The sequence below is a fragment of the Ananas comosus genome, linkage group 1 (genome assembly GCF_001540865.1).
Source record: "Ananas comosus cultivar F153 linkage group 1, ASM154086v1, whole genome shotgun sequence".
Classification (NCBI taxonomy): domain Eukaryota; kingdom Viridiplantae; phylum Streptophyta; class Magnoliopsida; order Poales; family Bromeliaceae; genus Ananas; species Ananas comosus.
In genome coordinates this window covers 21656114-21678551 of record NC_033621.1, presented here as the reverse complement: position 1 = coordinate 21678551, position 22438 = coordinate 21656114, and the positions used below count along the sequence as shown (strand labels likewise).

Below are 22438 nucleotides of genomic sequence, written 5' to 3'. Positions count from 1 at the left end.
AATAGTATAAAGAATTTTCTATCAAAATTTTATTTGATTTGAATACTTTTACACCGTTAAACTTGCAAACGGTATACATCAACTATTAAAAATTGTTGATTTTGAATCCTTTCGATCGCTCGGAAAATGATACAAAAAAATTACAAAAATTATTTTCTAAATAGTTCAAATATGTTAGATCAAGTCTAACGGAGCCGATCGTTGATTCGGAAACTCTATTATCGAAAACGGCTAAAAGACCTACTCATATATATAATATGTGCTAAAGTATGAACAATTTTTGAAAGATTTTCTATATTATAGACACAAATTAATAGCAAATTCACATTTGACAAGTGAGAAATGACCAAATTCATTATTATTTTCTTTATAGAAAATAACTCTACTAGCAACACCAGTATTTTAAGAAAATATATAGTTTATGCTAGAAAAGAATATATAAAACTAAATTAAATCAAATTATTTATTCTTACTTATTCATCAACTACACTTTGATATGAGTATTATTTTGTTCTTGCTTAAATGGACCTTATTAATAACACCACTATTTCAAAAAGATAGAATTTACAATAATAATTTCAAGTGTAACAAAATAAATCTCATTAATGCACAAAGAACCTGATTGGCACTATATACTATTGAGTCAGAAAGAATTGTAAATGAAATATGTGAAGATATGTGAAGATATTAATTTTGGTTCTTTAGTAGGACCAACAAAAATTTATCTCCATAGAATCAATAAAATTCACCAACATACTATTCCTTGCAGAAATAAATAAAATTTAATGTTCTTCTCCCACCACAATTAATGTATTATTAATATAAGATTTGGTCATCAAAATACACTGCTTTTTGGGACAGCAGCATTACTCCATTTGAGAAAGGGTGGTACACTCTGCTGGCTCCAATAATTTATCAGTACTGGCTTGTCAACTCTAGAGATGCTAATGGATCGGATTAGGGGTGAATTTTTAAAAACACGAACACGAACTCGACTTCAAATTCGAGACGTGACGGATTTTAAAATTCATGTCTAAATTTGAACCGGACCAAAAATTCAAAATTCGAACCCGAAAATTCGAACCCGAAATAATTATTTTTTTTAATATTTTAAAATATATTATATTAAATCTAAATTTTTAAAATACAAACTCAAATATAACATCAAATTTTTATACATATATTATATATAATGCAGAATAAATTTAGGTTTAGGTCGGTTCGATCAAAATCCATATAGGATTCATATCCGTCGGATTTTTATTTTTGATATTTATATCCGAATCCATATCCATTTAGCATTGGATATATTCGCTTCATTCGGATTCGGGTTCGGATAAAATTTCGGTATTCGTATCCATTGACATCCCTAGTCATCTCTCAAATCAATAAGCAGTTGCCGCATATTTATAATATTTTTATTTTAAATTAGTAACTTACAAAAAAAAAAAATTTACGCCTGCTGAAGATCAGGTAATAACCAAGTTTTCATTACCGCAATTTGTTTTATTATATTATAGGATTAATTTTATAAAGGTTACTATAAATATAATAAATTACAAATATATTTTTACACAGTTTAATTTTTATATGTTGTTCTTACAAAAACCTTAATATTTTTAAATATATCGCTACCGTTAGGACCTGTTAGAAAATTTTAGTTAACCATATATTAAATACTTAATCCTATGATATAACTTGACATTTTTGCTCCTCTTACATTATACTGTTTGGCTTTAGAGGAACATATTTATAATAACAAAATTGGCATTTTTACTTAAAATATAAACAGTTCTATAATGGTAATAAATTAGAGAGACACATTTGAAAATATTGAAATTTTACAGAAACAACATATGAAAGTTCACTTTGTAAGGATATATTTGCAGTTCACTATATTTATAGGGACCTATATGCATTTAATCCCATATTATATATATAGAATCAAAAGTATAATTAAACATTTTATCTACTGGCAGATGACTGTTGCTTGGACATGTATTTTGATTTTTAGGTAGCGTTTGGTTGGGGAACAAGGGGGGGAATAAGCCCTTGTTCCCCCCTTTGTTTCCAAACGCTATGTTTGGCTCCTGGGAACAGTAGTTCCCGGGAATCTGGAACTAGCTGGAATAAGGCTGGAATTGCTGTTCCACCGGTTTCCTGGAACAAGCTTGTTCCTTGATGAGAACAAGATTAATTAAAATCTAAATTTAATTTTAATGGCAGTAAATTATTAATTAATCTAATTAATATATTTAAATTATTATTTATTGTTTTAATAATTAAATAATTAAATAATTTATTATTTATAATTAATTATTAATAATTAGGTAATTATTATTATTAATTTATTATTTATAATTAATTATTAATAATTAATAATATTTATTAATTTTTTATTAATAATTATTAATAATTATTATTCTTAATGATAATCGATATTATTATTAATATATTATTTATAATTAATAATTAATAATTAATATTATTATTTATTAATAATTAATTAATAATTATTATTCTTAATAATTAGATAATCGATGTTATTATTAATTTATTATTTATAATTAATTATTAATAATTATTATTATTATTTATTAATAAATATTAATATTAATTATTATTAATAATTAGATAATCAATATTATTAATAATTTATTATTTATAATTAATTAATAAGAATAATTAATAATTATTATTATTTATTAATAATTAATAATAATAATAATTATTATTAATTAGATAATCGTTATTAATAATTTATTATTTATAATTAATTACTATTATTAATTATTATTTATAATTAATTATTAATAATTAATTTTTTTATTTATTTTTAAGTAATATTTTTATGTTAATTAATTACATAATATAATTTTAATTTCAAATTATAACATTATTCCTCTTGTTCCAATCTAATCATCCAAACACTATTTACCTTATTCCTAAGAACAACCCAATTTTCGTCCAAATGCAAAATTGATTTAGTTCGTATTTATACTTGAACTTGTACCTATTCCTAGAACTAGCAGTTCTTACTTATACCCGAACCAAACGCAGCCTTAGTGTATCCTTCTACTATTACCAATATTTTTTATTTGCCTTTAAGTTAAGAACAAAAGAGTCATTTTGATTTTATTTAACTCTAATAGATATTTAACTCACGTTTAATTCAAATTAATTTAACGGATAGTAACTATAGAAATATTCTGAAATAACGGAGAAACATATAAGGGATATATTAATATTAGAAAGAAAAAAAAAGTAAATATAAATAATATATTTTTGAAATTTTGAGAGGTACATAGATAATTATATCTAAAATATAATTTTTTTGAATCAGTAAACAACCTGCTAAACCATATAATATTTGAGTTTAACGTTATTATTATAGAATTAACCGTTTCTAGAGCAAGTGGCAAAGGGCTTGGTGGTTGGTATCCGAGACCCAAGTTCGAATCCTAGTTGATTCACATTTTTAGCTAAATTTATTTCAAAATAAAATAAATAAAGTGAATAACGTGCTATCTATCTTCTTTTTTCTTTTTCTTTTTTTTAAGTTATTATTATGGACAATAAAGTTGCCATAGTTATTATTATGGACAATAAAGTTGCCATAAACCACTGCAGTGGTGTAAATTGAAATTTACCCTAACCAAAAAAAAAGGAAAATTACCGTGCCAGCAACCGCAATCACCGCATGTGCTCTCTCGCACCACAGCAACCTAAAAATATCTGCGTCCTGAGAAATGAACAAATTAATGTTTCTGTCTGGCATCTCGTGTTCTCGCTCGCTGTGTGACATGTAGACAGTATATACACAGACAGATAAACAAAAATAAATAAATAAAAACAAAAAAGAAAAAAAGAAAAAAAAAAACAAGAGAAAAATGTAATAAAGAGAGATCGTCCTCAGATCTACTACTACATTATTTCTCGCGAGAACAACGACAACGACGATGCCGCCGGCGGTCCCAAAGCGGTGCGGTGCGTGAGCACGGAGGAGCTGCGGAAGCACAGCACGGCGTCGGACCTGTGGATCGCGATCGGGGGGAAGGTGTACGACGTGACGCGGTGGCTGCCGTCGCACCCGGGCGGCGACCTCCCCCTCCTGAGCCTGGCCGGCAGCGACGCCACGGACGCCTTCCTCGCCTACCACCCGCCGTCCGCCTTCCCGCTCCTCCCCCGCTTCCTCGTGGGCCGGCTGTCCGACCCGGCCGTCTCCCCGGCGTCCGCCGACTACCGCCGGCTCTGCTCCCAGTTCTCCCGCCTCGGCCTCTTCCGCCCCTCCCCGCTCCTCCCCTCCCTCTCCCTCCTCGCCATGCTCGCCCTCCTCCTCTCCGCCGTCCTCCTCGTCCGCCTCTCCCCCTCCCCGCTCGCCCACCTGCTGTCCGGCGCGCTCGTCGGCCTCCTCTGGATCCAGTCCGGCTGGATGGGCCACGACTCCGGCCACTACCCCATCCTCCCCTCCCGGGGCCTCAACCGCCTCCTCCAGATCTGCTCCGGCAACTGCGTCACCGGCATCAGCATCGCCTGGTGGAAGCGCAACCACAACGCCCACCACATCGCCTGCAACAGCCTCGACTTCGACCCCGACCTGCAGCACCTCCCCCTCTTCGCCGTCTCCCCGCGCCTCTTCGCCCCGCTCTTCTCCGTCTTCTACCGCCGGACCATGCCCTTCGGCGCCGCCGCCCGGCTGCTCGTCAGCTACCAGCACCTCACCTTCTACCCCGTCATGTGCGTCGCCCGCGTCAACCTCCTCGCGCAGTCCGGCATCCTCCTGCTCTCCGGGCGCAACGTGCCCAACCGCCTCCAGGAGATCGCCGGCGTCGCCGTCTTCTGGGTCTGGTACCCTCTGCTCGTCTCCTGCCTGCCCGACTGGCGGGAGCGCGCCGCCTTCGTCCTCGCCAGCTTCGCCGTCACCGGGATCCAGCACGTGCAGTTCTGCCTCAACCACTTCTCGTCGGAGGTCTTCGTCGGCCCGCCGGCCGGGAACGACTGGTTCGAGAGGCAGACCATGGCCAGCCTCGACATCTCCTGCCCGCCCTGGATGGACTGGTTCCACGGCGGCCTGCAGTTCCAGGTCGAGCACCACCTCTTCCCGCGAATTCCCCGCTGCCGCCTCAGGAAGATCGCGCCTTTCGTCAGGGATCTCTGCAAGAAGCACAACTTGCCCTACGCCACCGCTTCTTTCTGGGAGGCCAATGCCATGACCATCCGGACCCTCCGCGCCGCCGCCATGCAGGCCCGCAATGCTAAGAACGCGGCTCCGAAGAACCTGCTGTGGGAGGCTCTCAACACCCATGGATGATGAAGAAGAAGAAGAACAAGCACAAGTGATTCTTCTTCTTCCTCCTCCCCCCCCTCCCGTTTGGGCGAGATTCTTCCCTTGTCACAAGGAATTGCTCTTGGGCTAGGTATCTGCATTTACTTCATGTTGTCTAATTTCAGCTTGGTAATGGCTTTCTATAGAGCGCCATATTATGATCGAAGAAGAGTTTCTTCGGTTATGATGGATCTGTGATTGTAATTCCGTGCAAGTTTTACAAGAGTTTTTGCTCTTGAACTTGTTGGCAGGTAAATTTCTGGTCATTGTCATTAGCAACAATCTGGTTTACTACAAACAACTTTGAACCCCCCCCCCCACTAAAAAAAAAGATATACATCAACAATGTTTCTCTTTACTAGTTTAACTGTGCACTACTTTCAGGCAAAGAAAAAATCATTTACATTCTACTTCTTGTTGAAATTGGAGTTCTTTTATAATTTTTTGGGCTTCTACAAAACTGCTATTCGAAAAAACACTTCAAGTGCACTCTTCAAAAGCTAACTTAGCTTCTCAAGTTCTGGAATTTTTATTATCCAAATTCTTATAGCACGTGAAAAAGCTGTTTTAGAAGTCAGGTCGAAATATCACCATGAACTCTTCTTTGAGCATTTGTAATTGTCTCAAAATATCATTTCATTGCTTGGTGATGAAGTGATTTTACCAGTAAATTGCTATTGGACCACTCTGGTATTGTTGTCTAATTAGAGAGATCTTGGCATATTTTCCAACTTGAACATGTATTTATGGTTGTTTGCTTGCAACACAGGTGAGCTGTTATCACACATGAGATGTGGACAGATCTGTTGGCTACTTATTATTGGGCTAAAATAAGTCCAACTTCCTGTCCCATGATAATAGACTCAGAAGATTAATAAGTTGAGTTGCGTGAGTCTAATAAATTGAATGATGGTGTGGTCCATAAAAGACCTAATGGCAAGAGGTCCAATAATATACTCAACGTTCAGGTGGGTTGAGTCAGGTCGAAGCTCGCGAGCGCTGTGGTTGAGCTTTTAAGTGTAATGAGTGCACTCGTTCTATCAGCACGTGTTTTTGAAATAGTTAGTTAGCGCTTATGATCCACAAGATTATCCTGCCTAAATATCAAAAGTGTTTTTTCTAACATGTTGGCAAACTCACAATGTGCCCAGTTTTTCTGATACTCCAGGTTACTGACTCAAATAATGCATTGTACATCATGGTTGTTAAGGAATGATACTTGTACAAAGAATATTCATCTTGGTGTTAGTTGTCATAAATGGGTTTGTAGTAGAGTGTTAGTTGTCATAAATGGATTTGTAGTAGATTATACATTAAGGTGTCTTGCTTTAGAAATGTACTCAAGATTTAAGAAAATCACGTGTTTAGCTTTGTAAGCTTTTTGACAGAAAAATTCTGTGTCAGATTTACCTATAAAATTTTGAAATGTAGTTGGTGTGAAATTGATATCTTTTGCTTAATTTAGCACCAAGTAATGATTTCAACCTAGCACATCCTCCATGTTTTGTGGTTTTGTATACAAGGACTGATTTATATCTGATTGCGGTAGATTATATTTGCACAGGAATTGCAAGTTTCACTGTTATATATATAAAGAACTGTTTTAAGTTACTGGGGTGAATCTTTCTCATTTCCAAAATAAGCAAACTACTCTAATTTAGAACTTATGGTTATGGTTTAGTAGAAAGTGTTTTTTTTTTTTTTTTTTTTTTTTTTGAGAGGGGGAATGGTAGCATGCTAACACTTGTTTTTGTTTTTTAGAAATAAATTAAGCTAGAAATGTGAAATAATTAGGTTTCGAATTTTGGACTTTAGATACCAACCATCGAGTCTTTTGTCATCTGTGTTAGGGACAACCGGTGTAGTCGAAATTTGTCAGAGAGATTACAAAATGAAGGGCTAATTGCACCATTGGTCGCCAACCTTTCATTTTGTCCCCAAACTCTTTTTTGAAAAGTTTTAAGTCTACAATCCAAAAAGGGTTAGAATCATGCAAGCATATAACCTTTCATTCTAGAGTTTTTTTTTTTTTTTTTTTTTTTTTGAGACATAAGTAGCACGCGACCTGCTTTGTTTATTTCATTTAAAAATAAACTTAGCTAGAACTGTGAATCAATTAGGATTCGAACTTGCGACACCGAGTACCAACCACCAAGTCCTTTGCCACTTGCTTTAGGGACGGTCAATCTGTTCATTCTAGGTTAATCTAACCCCTTTTGGGCTTTAGTATTATAATCCAAAAGTGGGTGATAATCCTAGCATTGCTATTTTTAATTTGGTCCATTGATCCTTAACCTGGAGAATTAATTTTGCCATAACCTCTTCTCCCATCAGCGCGCCATTGCATTCAATCCAATCTTATCACTCTCAATATTATCTTCCATATCTAAAACCATCATGATATCATATACATTACTTACTGTCTCTGTTGGAACCTATGACCTTCTTGATTATCCAATGCAATGCGCCAATGAGATCTTTCAAAAATTTTAAAATGTTGATGCCGAGATTTTACTGGAGGTTACCGAACTATGATTATGATCTACATAAATAGGCATGATTTTGTTAAAATTAATATTATTTATTATTCTATCATAATTAACAGAAATTTTGACGGTTAGAATCTGGCCCGTTTGTTTTGGTGTAAGTGGAGTGATGGAACTCAAGTTCCATCACTTCCGTTGTTTGTTTTAATGTAAGTGAAAAATATAATGTAAATCAAGTTACGTTAAAGCTCCACTTCACCTACTCTCGACTTTCTCCTCTAAAGTGCCGAACTCGACTTTCACTACACTCAACCTCCTCTAAAAATTTTATTAAACAGTAAAACCTAAACTCTACTTCCCTTATAATGGGTTAGAATTACCTTATTTATAATAAATTAGGATTATCTTTAAATAATAATAAAAAAATTAATTATATAATAGATTAAATTTTATAGTGGTAAATTTACTACAATATTTAGGAGAAAATGAGATCCACTTACATCAAAACAAACAACGGAACTCAAAAAACTAATTTTACCAGCACCAAATTACATCAAAACAAACAACAGAAGTGATTGAATTTAACTTTTAGGCGGTATGAGTTACGTCAAAACAAACAACACAAAAAAATCACACTTCAGGAAAACTCAAACACCACTACACTTGACTTACGTTGAATCTACAAATACGTCAATCCAAATGCCTTTAACTAGAACAAAAAATATATATGTAGAAATCTAATAGTAAAATAAAAACAAGAGTTAGGAAGCAAAATAAGAAAAATAGGTAAGATATTAGAGACAGTTATAAGTCACTTTCTCTTTTTTTTTCGAAAATAAAAAGGCAATTTGGGAGGTGGTCTTCAGACCGTTATGTGTCACTTGTTTTTAAACTGATTGTTTGGGGGCCCACTTGAGTTTGCTCACGGTTTTATTTATTTATTTTTTTTTTAGAGATATATAGCAAGCTCGCTACTCGCTTCATTTATTTTATTTTAGAAATAAACTTAACTAAAAATGTGAATCAATTAGGATTCGAACTTGGATCTCGGGTACCAACCACCAAGCCCTTTGCCACTTACTCTAGGGACGGCCGGTTTTGTGAACTTTTATTATAAGGATTATTGTTTTGAAAAATATTGTATGTGCATCTATAAGTTTGTATAAATTTTATATTTTTCGTGCTAGAGTTCATAAATTTATATATATTTTTTGTATTAAAAACTAATAAAATTAGTATAAAAAAAATAATAGACTTTGAATATACTTTATAAATACATAGACAACATTATGCTTTTCTTTAGAGCTGAATATTTTTCTATTTGTGCGATTGCATCCGAATTTTCATATTTGTATATCTTATAATTGATATATGCTTGATAAATTTCAGCATTACATTAATAAGTAAATTAATAAATCCAATGATTTGACTCTTTTTTTTTACAATAAATTTATAGTAATGTTGAGGTATTTTTTTTATTTTCACAAAAAACATCCAAATATTTCTTTGTAAATATAAATAATATTTTTGGGTAAATGTGTGCGGAGACCTCTTGAACTTTAACTTTTTAATTTAAATTCCTTAGCTTTATTGTATAGTTTAATAGGTCTCTCTCTTCAAGTAACGTGCACATAATTCTGTAAAACTGAAAAAAAAAAAAAAATTATTCCAATTTTAATAATTAAGTACGACGAACAAAGAATAAGTTAAATCAAACTCTAGTTTTTTTTTTCGCTTTTCTTTTATGTTAGAATTCTCTCTTCTTTTTTTTTTTTTGTATGTTTGAAAGTTTTATAAAATTATTATTATATACAATATGTAAGACAAAAATAATTGTCTAATTAATAATTTTAATTAAAGAGTGGGATCTATTTAACTATTTAATAAAGTTTAAAGAGTCTTTTTACCAAAATTGAAAGTTCAGACTGTTTAAAAATTAGCAAAATTTCAAGGAGTCTCCATACATTTTACCTTTCATTTTAATTTTAATAATACAATAAAAGTACATCAAATTATCAAATTACATAGTTTCAAAATGGGCCAATCAAATCGTAGGTCAGGATTGTTTTATTTCCGTAATCGTCAATGAAAAATGCTATCTACGCATCTCAAAAAATAAGATATATATATCTTATATTCCATCAATCTAAAAATTGAAATAACTTTTTTTATTTTTTAATGTTAAAAACATAAAATTGTAATAAAATTAGGGATATAAAATTACCCCTTGAATTAATGGTGTTAGATTAACACCCAATTTTGTATTTATAATTAGCTATGCTCATTTTTAATAGCAATCATTATATAAGAGAAATATATATTTTTAAATTTTTAAAAGCGTGAAAGTGACACCGATTTGAATAAGCGACGAATGGGCACACATGGCTTACGTGGTCCATGAACGACGTGGTGAACTAGGTCCAGAGAACAGCTTTTCAACACAAAGGGCCATATAGTAAGCCCAAATCAAACCCGTGGTCCGAACCCACAATCCAGGCCCGAATATGACCCGGTTTGGACAAATCAAATTAGGCTCGATTACGGTTCGAACTAATTTAACCTCTACTTTACTCATTTATTGAAAGAAGTGTTGAACCACTTATAGAAAATAGTGATATAGAAAACATTTTTTTATTTCTTTTTTTTTTTCTATATTTTAGGTCCAAATAAGATATTTTTTTAAAATTTTATTTTATTTTATTTTGGCCAATTTGCATAAAAAATCTACTTATTTTGGGCTTTTGCAAAACCGGGCCATATTTTTCGTTTTTGTAGATTCGGTCCGCTTTTTCAGCAAACTGACCAAAATACCTTTATTACTTTTTCTCTTTCCTCTTTTTTTCTCCTCTTCGTTTTTCTCATTCTTTTTTTTGAAAAAAGTAGCGAAGCAGAGGCAGAGGCGGAAACAGTCCGCCTCGCCTCTCATCCTCATGCTCTCGCCCTCGCCCTTGCCCTCGCCCATGCACCCCGACCTTCCTCGCCTCCGACCCCGTCAAGACCGCGTCGCGACTTTTTTTTTTTCGCTTTTTTCTTTTCTTTTCTTATCCGACTCTCCTCCAGCGTCTCCGACGACGACGTCTCTCTAGCCCTTCCCCGCCCTTCTCGTCGCTCCCTCTCCCTTCTTCTTTACCGCCTCCGACGACGATGCATCTTTGCCGGCGCCGACACCAACACCGTGGAGGTCACTGCGGCTCTGTAGCCTCGGAGCGGGAGAGTCCTTAGCGGTGTCGTCATCGGCGCCGTGGCTGTTGGCAGAGAGGGTGATAAAAAAAAAATTATAGAAGAAAAAAAAAAAGATAAAAAATTATATAAAAAAATGATGAATATGAAATTGCATCATTAATTGCAAAAAAAATTACAAGTTGCACTACTTAAGATGTAAACTGTATCTTTAAGATGAAAATTACACTCTTGTGAGATATTTAAACCGTTTCTCTTCTTGTTGCACTCTTTCAGATGTAAACTGCATTCATTAAGATGAAAGTTACACTCTTTAAACGAAAGTTGCATTCCACTACTACAGATACAGGATTTAGTGGCCTTCTTNTTGTTGCACTCTTTCAGATGTAAACTGCATTCATTAAGATGAAAGTTACACTCTTTAAATGAAAGTTGCACCGTTTCTCCTCTTGTTGCACCATTTCTCCTCTTCTTACACTATTTTTTATCTTAAACTGCACTTATTTAAGAGATATTTATATTGTTTCTCCTCTTGTTGTACTATTTCTTCTCTTGTTACATTATTTTTTCTTTTAAAACGTGCAGTTTAAGATAAAAATAGTGTAACAAGAGGATAAATAATTCAATAAGAGGAGAAACAGTGCAACAAGAGAAAAAACAGTATAAATATCTCTTAAAGGGGTGCAGTTTAAGATAAAAAATAGTGTAACAAGAGAAAAAATGGTGCAACAAGAAGAGAAACAGTGCAACTTTCATTTAAAGAGTGTAATTTTCATCTTAATGAATGCAGTTTACATCTGAAAGAGTGCAATAAAAGGAGAAACAATGTAAATATCTTTCAAATAGTGTAATTTTCGTTTAAAAAGTGTAATTTTCATCTTAAAGCTGCAGTTTACATTTTAAGTAGTGCAACTTATAATTTTTTTTACAGTTAACAATGCAATTTCATCTTCATCCTTCTTTTTCTATAATTTTGTATTTTTATTTTTTTTCTTGCTTCTTTTATATTTTTTTTTGTCGCCTCTCTCTTCTAACGGCCACGGCGCCGGCGACGACGCCGCTAAGGACCCCCGGCTTCGAGGCTGCAGCGTCGCAGTGACCTCCACGGTGTCGATGTCGGCGCCGGCAAAGATGCATCGTCGTCGAAGGCGGAGAGGAGGGAAAGGGAGGGACGAGAAGTGCGGGGAAGGGCGAGAGAGACGTCGTCGTCGGAGACGGTGGAGGAGAGTCGGAGAAGAAAAGAAAAGAAAAAAGACCCCCAATAATAAAAAAAAAAAAAAAAAAAAGTCGAGGCGCCGGCCTCGCGGAATCGGAGGCGAGGAAGGTGGGGGATGCGTGGGCGAGGGCAAGGGTGAGGGCGAAAGCATGAGGTGAGAGGCGAGCAGACTGTTTCGCCTTCGCCTCTGCCTTCATTATTCTTTTGGCGAGAGAAAAAAAAAGAACGAGAGAAACGCAGAGGAGAGAGAAAGAGGGAGAGAGAAAAATAAAGGGTATTTTGGTTAGTTTGCTGAAATTCGGACCGAATCTGTAAAAATGAAAGAGGAGGCCCAGTTTTGCAAAAGCCATAAGAGAATTTTTTATGCAAATTGCTTTTTATTTTTAAAAACGCTTCGGTTCGTGGCTGTATATATATATATATATATATATATATATATATATAAATATAAATTGAAAAAAATAGAAAAACGGAAATCCAAACCATCGTCGTCCTCGCCCCTTCCCCCCATCGCCCTCTTCCTCAGATCTACTTATCGATCTACTGCCCAAACCCTAATCCCTTCGCCCTAAATCTCGATTCGAAGGGGATCGCCAAATTCGATCAGAGCTCGTCGCCATGCGGAGTTCGATCTCCAACTACAGGGAGAGCCTCTCCCGGATCGCGAGCGAGGTCTTGGACGGCGAGGACGAGCTCGAGATCCCCGAATCCCGAGGCGAGGTCTCGCCCGTCTCTGCGCGCCGCTTCCCGCGGCGATCCTCGCGGGCGACGCCGCCGCACGGCTCGCCGGTGGGCAATGGGGCCGATTCCGAGGCTCATGGCGAGGTATGGGCTCCATTGGGGATCGGAATCTTCTCGTTACCAATTCGTCGCACGAATTAGGGTTTTTGTATTGATATGACATTAGCGGTGGAATTTTTTGATGATTGGAGTAGTGACTAGTGAATTATGTTTTCGAGTTGTTAAAATGAGGTTCGCAATACTTGGTTGCGGGAATCCAAGTAGATGTTATCATTTTTTCAGTATGCGGAGTCTGTTCAAACTATTAGAGCTCATGATTTGGGGCCTAGAAGCCAACCTCGGCTTCCCGGCACATCCGGACAATTCAGACCTTTTGGCTGTGAAACATTTTCTAGATTAGTAGTTCTTTCAGAAGCTCTGAAAAATAGGCTTTTAGGTAGTGCCGGAACCTCTAATTGGTACTACGGTTGTTAAAATTGCAGATTCCATTTAGGTATTGATAAATTCAGAAGTGAAGCAGCGAAGGAGCAACATATTTATACAAAAAAACTGAAAGTAAACCATTGGGAAATTGAAACCAGAAGCAAACCGTCGATGCGAAGTACCTGCTGCGTCCTTGAGAAATGAGAAGTCAATGCATGAGCTTAAAGTCTTCGCACATAAAAAAGTTGAATTAACTATTATTTTTTTTCAAGATTTTTGATGGACTATATAACTCATAAAATATGTAAAAAGGAGGTAAAACATTAGCGTTTGTAAAACACCTTAAATGAAATCGAAACTAAATACGGTTGAGTTGATCCTCTTGTTATTTCTGCGGAAATGTTAATTTTGAAACTATTGAATTTTTGTTTCCTTTGTTAAAAAGTTGGAAGGGTTGATCTAGTGTGTCGAGCTATAGTATGTTGAAGGACCTTTCATCTTATCAAATTTCAGTAACAAATTATTCTCGACCAATAGTGGAATTTTTTCATGCTTTTCTTTTCTGGCAGATTGCAAAATACAAAGAAGAAATTCAGAAGCTTCAAGCATCTGAGGCTGAAATCAAGGCGCTTTCTTTTAATTATGCGGCGATGTTGAAGGAGAAAGAGGTCCATCCTTGAAATATTGCTACTTTTTGTATAACATTTCAGGATTTGATTGTTTCCTGCGCTGCTGTACTGTAAATTAAACAAATCTTCTTATTGGTTCATTACTTAAAAATTCAAGTAGAGTGTTCATTGTATCTAAACTTTTCCTATCTGTTTTTGTGGTTTCTAGGCTTCTAGCTGTTGACACATTATATTATATGTTATTTGTTCAGAGGAGTAAATTATGCTGTTAAAAAGAAAAGTCATGTTTGCCCTGAAGCATTTACTTTATTGCCACCTTCCTGTTAGTCGGATTCAACAAATTCAAGTTTTCTTCTGCAAAAGTTCATATGCTGAGAGAGTGTCTCCTTCTTGTCTAATTGAATACAATTTATCTAGCTTAGTTCAGATTTTTGACTCCTTATATCTATAGTAGAAAAACTTAGTCCCTCTAGCTGCGGACAATATATAAACTACATAATACATGCTATATTTGTTTATCATTTGGTTTCAAAAGTTCTAGTTTGTCATTAATGCTTACTTTTAATACTTTCCCCTCTATTATGTTGTTGATTTGGCAACATCTTGATGGAAAATAATGGAGACTTTTTATGTTGATTAGTTATTTTTGTGGCCCATTAATTATGTTGATTAGTTTCATGTGTCCCAGTAATTCTGGTATTTATTGAGGAATAAATTGTGGGGAACCAAATTTTGTGGAAGTTCTAATGTAGTTGAAAGCACGTAATAGTGTCTGCCGATTGTCATAAATGTTTTGAAAGCTATCTCTAAGGCAGCTATTTATTTTATTTTATTTCTTTTTTTATTTAACGTCTGACAGGAGCAGCTTTCTAAATTACATGAAGAGAATGAATCTTTGAGAAGAAGTCTGGAAACAAAAGTAAGTATTCAGAATGCTTATAAGTAATCCGAAATTTTGAACACTATCAAGGATCTCTTATCTGCTGAAGACAATCTTTCTAATACTTTCTGTGCAATAAGATGTAAGTTATGCAGCTTGTTGGTAGGTTAACTTTATTGAATGAAAAATTATCAGTCCGGTATAATCAGCGTAATAATTTTGTTTTCATTGAGACTGTACTCAAGGCTCAAGTTGTTGTGCGACCGGCTAGCCTTCAATGTGGTATTTGGTATTTTTGATGTCATCATGATACTTGCGGTTCTTTTACTATCTTCGTTGGGTTTTTTTTTTTGTTATGGTTTTATACCTCAGGATCTTAAATATTTGGTTATACATAGATATACTCTGTAATTAAATAACTGATTATTCTAATTTCTGTTTACACCCTTTCATACATAAGGTTTACATGAGAATCCTCTGGTCTCCTTCTGTAAATGTAGTCAATAGTCTTGCAAGAAGTTTCCTAGAAAGCTATACAATCAATTTTTTTGAGTTAAATTTGCTGATGACGATTATCACAGGTAACTTCTGAACAATCACTTGCTAAAGTACAGCGGCATGCTACTGGAGATAATTCTCGTTTTGGAAGCCATGCAGGGAATGTTAATATCCCCAAAAAGGATGGATATAGCAATGGTTCTGCACAAGCTGTTGCACTAAATGGCATGCATAAACCTGCAAGCTCACTGGGGATCGAAAAGGTACTCATAGCCTGATTCATCTAATCTGTTCTCCTCAAATTTCAAATGAACTAAATGATCTGTGAGGCTGTGAGCTTTTATGCTTTAGTGTATTCCTAACTTCAAAAAATATCAGGAGTTTGGCTACATCATTATATGTTTGAACGATTTACTTTCAAATTCTTCCCTGAATTTGACCTATTTTTTAATTTTGGGTCATTGTTTTAATGCCAACAATTTAACCTATGAAGTTTGTTTTACCGAGCTATTATGCCCTCCCTTTAGTCCATCGACAGAGGTGCCATGTCATTACTATCTTTAAACTTCCTTATTTTACATCGAAACTTGGAGGATGGCTTTAGGGAAAATTTTAAATCGAGGCCAAACTTCAGGGTTAAAGTTGAATCCTCGAGGATGAATTCAAATTGGGGTCAAACTTCTGAGATAAGTTGTTACAGTTGAAATATGAGCTTGAAATTGAAAATTGGGGTGAAGCTTCAGGGTCGAACTTTGTAACCAATCCTATATTTTTTCACTTTTGTCTGTTCTTTTGTATTGAGAAACAAATGTTACTTTGTCTTTGTTATGTAATTAGTTGTTTGACTTCAGTATTTGATCGAGTTGTAGGAATATTTAGATGTGTTGGAAGAAAAAAACAGATCTTTGGCAGGAAGACAAGCTAATCTCGAATCTCAAATTAAACAATTGAGGTCACAACTCGAGAATGAGCAAGAAAAGGCAACAATCTTAAAGCAGAAGTTAGAAGGTACAGTGTGATGCAATGTGCCTTACACTCTTCTTTGTGACTGTGCTCAGTATACTCTCGAGCTCCCTTTTATGCTCAATTACTCGCCAGTTTTAAATCTCTCTCCTATTTTAACTTTTAGATGAATACCAGCACAACTCATCTTTCGAAAGGGAGCTTCAGGAAATAAAGGCGGACAAGGAGAAGGTGAGTTAAATATTTAAATTTTAGTTTTAGGTTGGTCTTTCTATGAATTCTTCTTTATATATATCTTGGAAATCCCTGATTACAGAAGCCTGTATAATATGGGTCAACATTCCAGCGTCCTCCTTGTGGACGTTATATTTGCATGTATAACCTGCAAATTTTGTATCTATCATACATATTCCTGCCAAATAAATTTTGCCATATGCCCTTGTACCCTTCAGAAACCTTATTTCTTATGTAAGTACAATCTCATACTTACAGAAAAACCCCATGTTTAGAAATCCTTTTGATGGAAAATCAACTTGCCCATGAACCTGATGTCTCCCCAACTTATCATACTCGCATTTTTTGTTAGAAATTACTTTATGAGAGTATATTGTAGAAATGGCTTTGCCGGGATACATGTAAAAGCCTTTCTTTTTCTTTTTTTTTTCCCCTGCTTCCACTGCCTTTTCTATTGTAGAATTCATATCCTTATATTTTGCTGGTAGGCCTCAACTGAAATGAAAGAGTTGCGCAAGGAGCTAAATGAGAAAGTATCAGAATTAAGACGAGTCCAAGAGGAGTTAAACAGAAGGGGCAGTGAAGAAGTATCAGATGAATCTCTACAGCATTTGAGAAGTGTGATATTGAATCTACAGAAAGAAAATGCCCAACTAAAGGTCTATACGAGCATTTTTTGGTGAAACATGTAATTTGTCATATTATACTGCGCTCAAATTGGATTAGTATTTCATTTTTACTTAATTTATTATATTAGAGACTATTAGTAAAATTTATTGAAGACGTTAACCGGGTAGTTGAGTTTCTTGAAATTATTCTGATTAAATGTACTTCTTTTGTAGTTAGAGAAGGGCGAGCTTGAAGCAAATCTGAAACTTATGACGAGTACAGCTGGGAAAAAAGGTGATGAAGCTTTTGATACTCAGAACGAGGAGCCTGACTGGCACAAGGTAGGTGTTTTTCCTCCCATTTAGGTGACTATTGTGATTGAATATTTATCGGCAGCCGACATGTTGTTTTGAATCACCGCCATTACCTTTGTACCATTGTACCATTGTATTATATCGGCAATACCTGTGCCTTGTAAACAAAACCTCCAGTTTTGATATTGCACAATATTCACAAGTTGACAGCATGAAATGTTATCAATCGTCTATTGTACAAAAATTATGGTGTAATTAAATTTCTCAATCCTTTAATTAGAGAAGGAAATAACATTTCCTTTTATCCTTTCTAATTAGTACTAATGTGTTAGTTATTCCAACTTTGAAGGTCAAAGAAGAGATGTCATTGACCATACATACATTGGAGGAAGCACTAAAAGAAACTCGCAAAGAACGTGACAAAACATTGCACCAATTGGATCGGCTAAAGCAGCATCTGCTAGATAAAGTACTTCTTTTTCTTCTCTTAATAATATTCAGTTTCCCAAGGACATATTTTGAACTTTTTTTAATTATTCTGATTATCACTGCAGCTGTTGCAAATCCTTATTTATTGCTTCCTAGTGCAATTTTTCTCTAAGGTTACGCAGAATTCAACTGAGCTTTTCCCAACATAAGTATATATAGGATATTTTATATTTATTTTGAAAATGTTTGTCTACAGAAGTACATCCCATTTATTTCAGTATTGCTCATCAAAACTTGATATTTGTATCTGAGCCCTTACTGGATTGTCGATAATGTTCCTTTTATTTTCAAGTCATGCTTTTGACTAACAACTACTGGCCTAGCCCAAGTGGTTTCCCGGGTTGCCATCCTTGAGGTTGGGGTTCGATCACCACTTGCGCTTTTACAAAAAGGAGCTCGTTCCTCCGGCTTCTTGGGTATTAAAACAATTTTATGTGTTGGGGGGTTCAGGTTAGGGGCTTTGGGGCAAGCTCAAGAAAATCGTACTTTTATTTAATTTTTGCCATTCTCTTACCTGCAATTCGACTGAAGATGCTTTCTCTTATATTGGATTTTATAGGAGCAAGAAGATTCAGAAAAGATGGATGAAGATACCAAAATGATTGAAGAACTCAGAGCAAATTGTGAATACCAAAAAAACCATATATTGCAGTTGGAAAGGGCCTTGAAGCAGGAGATAGCTAAGAGGGAGGATATTAAGAAGCTAACAAATGATGAACTTCAGAAGTCAAATGAAATTATCCATGATTTAAAGCAAAAACTCACGAGCTGTATGAGCGCACTTGAATCTAAAAATATCGAACTGGTTAATCTTCAGACGGCCCTTGGACAATACTATGCTGAGAGTGAAGCTAAGGTGATTGTAAACTGCTTTGTGCATGCACTATTAGTGCTGATTATTCTCTTTTGTTATTTTGAAATAGACATACTATCTACAGAATATCAGAAGTTGATGCTTGGCTTTATGTGAATGCCTTTTTACACTTTACAGGAACGACTTGGAAGAGATTTGGCATCAGCAAGAGAAGAACTTTCTAAAGTCTCTGAATCTTTAAAGGTATGTAGATTGTAGAACTTCCACTCAGTTCTGAAGAAAAATTAGTGCTCATGTCTGAAGAAAAATTGTTCTTTGGTCTTCGACCACTTCCATCTCATACTTTCAATTCGATCGCTCATATCACTGTTCAAAGAAAATAATTTCTAAATCAATAAGGTTGCCATTCACTTTGCGGTGAAGATTGGAAGTAGAGATTGCAGGGAATTGGAGATCAACATCTGTGACAATGGCCCCAGTCGGGGCAATAATTTGTCACCTCTGAATATATTGGTCATATTACCTATTGGTATCTTAGCTTATCTATGTTAATTGAAAGGCAAAATTTGTTCAAATTAGTTTTCTGAATGAACTCCTCTTCTATGTTCTGGAACTACAATAGGGAGGCCAAGAAATAGGGAAGCCAAGCTGTTAGTATCTGAGAACTAATAATGATAAGTCTGTTGAATGGAAAATTTTGTCTCATGTTTTGTTAGGATTGGTTGCTGGCATTGAATATAGATCTTACATAAACAATTGCAGTTGCGTTAGAGTTAGCATGATTTTAAATGCTGATATGATTGTATTCTCAATGGCTATACACGTTAGTTTACCTGAGCTAATTATTCCTTTTTAAGTGTAAATTTTCTACTTTGCTTTTCTATAATGAAATTTTTTGAACTGTCCATTCTCTCACAGATTGTCTAGTTTTTCACTTCCCAGTGAATTTTATTTAATTTTCTGTTCTGCAAAATGTCTAGGTTTTTCCTGTGCCAATATCATTTGGGCCTACAAATTTTAGATAATTTTCCTTTTTTTCGTCCTCAGGTTGCAAATCAGCAGCTCGAACTATCAATAAAGGAGAAGGAAGAGATAGCTGCTAAACTTTCGCAAAGTGAAAGAATTTTGGCAGAGGGCAGGCACTCAATGCAGAAGCTTGAGGAAGACAATTCAAGACTACGCCGAGCCTTAGAGCAGAGTATGACGACACTGAATAGAATGTCGCTGGATTCAGATAATTATGTTGACAGGTATTCTATTAGTCATTTATTACAGTTTTTATCAAGATTTGTCATTTTTTGGCCATTCTGAATTTATTTCTTTTGATACACAATTTGCAAAATTAGCTTTTATATTTGATAATTCTGTATATATTTCCTAACATGTGAACCATGCCAAAACTTTGAAAGTTAAGAGTAACTGTGATAGATTTTCCCGTATTTTTAACTTTGTCTTCTCGAGCATTGAGCCAAAATTAATCGACACTTGGCGACTTGCAGGCGCATAGTGATAAAGTTGCTGGTGACCTATTTCCAGAGAAATCATAGCAAAGAGGTATTTTTCTTTCTTTATCATATGTCAGTGTTGATTCTCAGGTTTTCCATTCCTTCACATGATTATGGGCTAATTTGTATGTTTTGGGTATTCTAGGTTCTGGATCTTATGGTTCGCATGCTAGGGTTTTCGGAAGAAGATAAACAAAGAATAGGTTTTGCTCAACATGCTGCGGGCAAAGGTGTTGTTAGAGGAGTTTTGGGTCTACCAGGGCGTCTTGTTGGAGGAATTCTGGGCGGACACTCGCAAGAAACATCTACTAAAATGCCTTCTGAAAATCAGGTGAGAATATTTTTTTGGCTCAAAGTTCTCTGATTACATATATATTATTATGAAAGTCTGAATTTTCATATTTACCTCTCAATCATGTATTTTCTATGGGTAGTCATCCAGTTAATGGTGGTGTTTGTGATATTCCCTGTTGATGTTTAAATAGCCTGGAAACCACTCAGACTGTAAAGAAGTAGCTTTGCAGGTTCTTTGTTCTGTAGAAGAAATGACATGATTACGATTACGGTCTATGTGTCAATCATATTGGTAGTTCGCTATGAGGACCGACATGATAACAACAATTATGTTAATCATATATAATTCATATCAGGGAACATAAACGTGGGGGGTTTCTTTTTTTTTGAGAAAGAAAGAGAGGACCACATAGGCAAATATCCGATGAATGTAATGTATTGGGAGTTATTCTACTGTTGTCTCAAATCTTTTTCTAGTTGTGGCATTATTTGCTCATCGGAAAAATTAACGTATACTGGAACTTGGTTATCGAATGGTTCCAAGTTGTTTCCTCTTTAAAGTTACATTACTATGAATATATGACATATTTCATATAATGCAATAAGTTTTCCATAATATATAATGACGAACATTTTTCTTTCCCGCTTGGCCAGTCGTTTGCGGACCTGTGGGTCGACTTTCTTCTCAAGGAAACCGAAGAAAGAGAGAGAAGGGAATCTGCGGAAGCTTCTAGAGTTTCATCAAACACACAGGAGAAAAGCACCACCAGTCCTAGCACCAGTAATGCTTCTAATCTTCCCCCTGTTTATCCCTCAACAAACCAAACATTTAGCTCTTCAAAACAAAGCCAACTACTCCAACACCCTGACACCGAATTCGCGACCGTGCCGCTTACATCCTCTACGGATCAATCGGAACGAAATCTGCTCTCAAGACCGCCTCCAAGATACTCGTATTAGCGCGGGATGACGCGGCAACGACACAATGAGATCCTTGCAGATGATATTACTCGGAATTTGTTATAGTAAATTCGTTCCATTTGTTAATATCTTGTCTGTAAATCATATTCCAATTGCATTGATTTTTTCCCCCCTTTTCCCTGTAAAAAAAGAAAAAGAAAAAAAAAAAAAACGAAGGCAATTTAAGCAGATGAGGATTCTCCTGTTATTCGACATATAGTTCAATTTGCTGTAAAATGTGATGTAGATTCAATGTGCCGAAAAATGTCGAAGAGTTAATAGATCACAGCGTGGTGTTTTTGGTTGGGGGGATTGAATCGAGAATTTGTCGGTAACGTTTCCTATGATGCGTTCGTGCCGTGGTGGGCTGATATATATTAATCATAAAATGTGTAAGCTGATTTGCTGTGATATGAAATATTTATTTTTTTTCCACCATTTATATATTTTTAATTACTTATTATATTATTTTTATCAATTGTTTTATATTTTTTTATGATAATTATTTGCTAATTTCAACAAAAAGAGGACTTTGAATCATGTTGTTGGCATGGGATTGTATTGTGCCAATATGTTATCGGCACATGGGCACATTTTGTGCCGTTGGATATTTAAATTTTTTATTCTATTGGTTTAAGCTCAGATTTACCATTATTTATTATATTTTACAGATTAATAAATCATTTATTCACAAGTATCCTTCCAAAATTTTATTATACGTAATATCACCAAGGACGAACCAGGAATAGTAGACAATAAAATTCATACTTCTTTTTTTATTCCAAAAAAAAAGGCAGCATCAATTCACTTCAACTCATAAAATTGCAAATCAATTTAATTCTATTATGATATGATAGCAACTGGAGTGTCACTACAG

At 35.2% G+C, this 22438-nt stretch overlaps 2 protein-coding genes across 2 annotated transcripts; both read left to right on the top strand.

Moving 5' to 3' along the window:
* Nucleotides 3701-5579, top strand: LOC109724498 (delta(8)-fatty-acid desaturase 2-like). Its single transcript, XM_020253380.1, has 2 exons — nucleotides 3701-3796; nucleotides 3917-5579. Exons 1-2 carry the CDS (start codon nucleotides 3701-3703, stop codon nucleotides 5309-5311), a joined length of 1491 nt encoding a protein of 496 aa, XP_020108969.1. The 3' UTR covers nucleotides 5312-5579.
* On the top strand, nucleotides 12664-21972 carry LOC109713187 (golgin candidate 4-like). The gene is made up of 15 exons (XM_020237185.1): nucleotides 12664-13033; nucleotides 13942-14040; nucleotides 14861-14920; nucleotides 15463-15642; nucleotides 16249-16387; nucleotides 16509-16573; nucleotides 17065-17235; nucleotides 17419-17526; nucleotides 17849-17968; nucleotides 18548-18844; nucleotides 18980-19045; nucleotides 19850-20052; nucleotides 20302-20356; nucleotides 20453-20638; nucleotides 21256-21972. Exons 1-15 carry the CDS (start codon nucleotides 12827-12829, stop codon nucleotides 21559-21561), a joined length of 2262 nt encoding a protein of 753 aa, XP_020092774.1. The 5' UTR covers nucleotides 12664-12826; the 3' UTR covers nucleotides 21562-21972.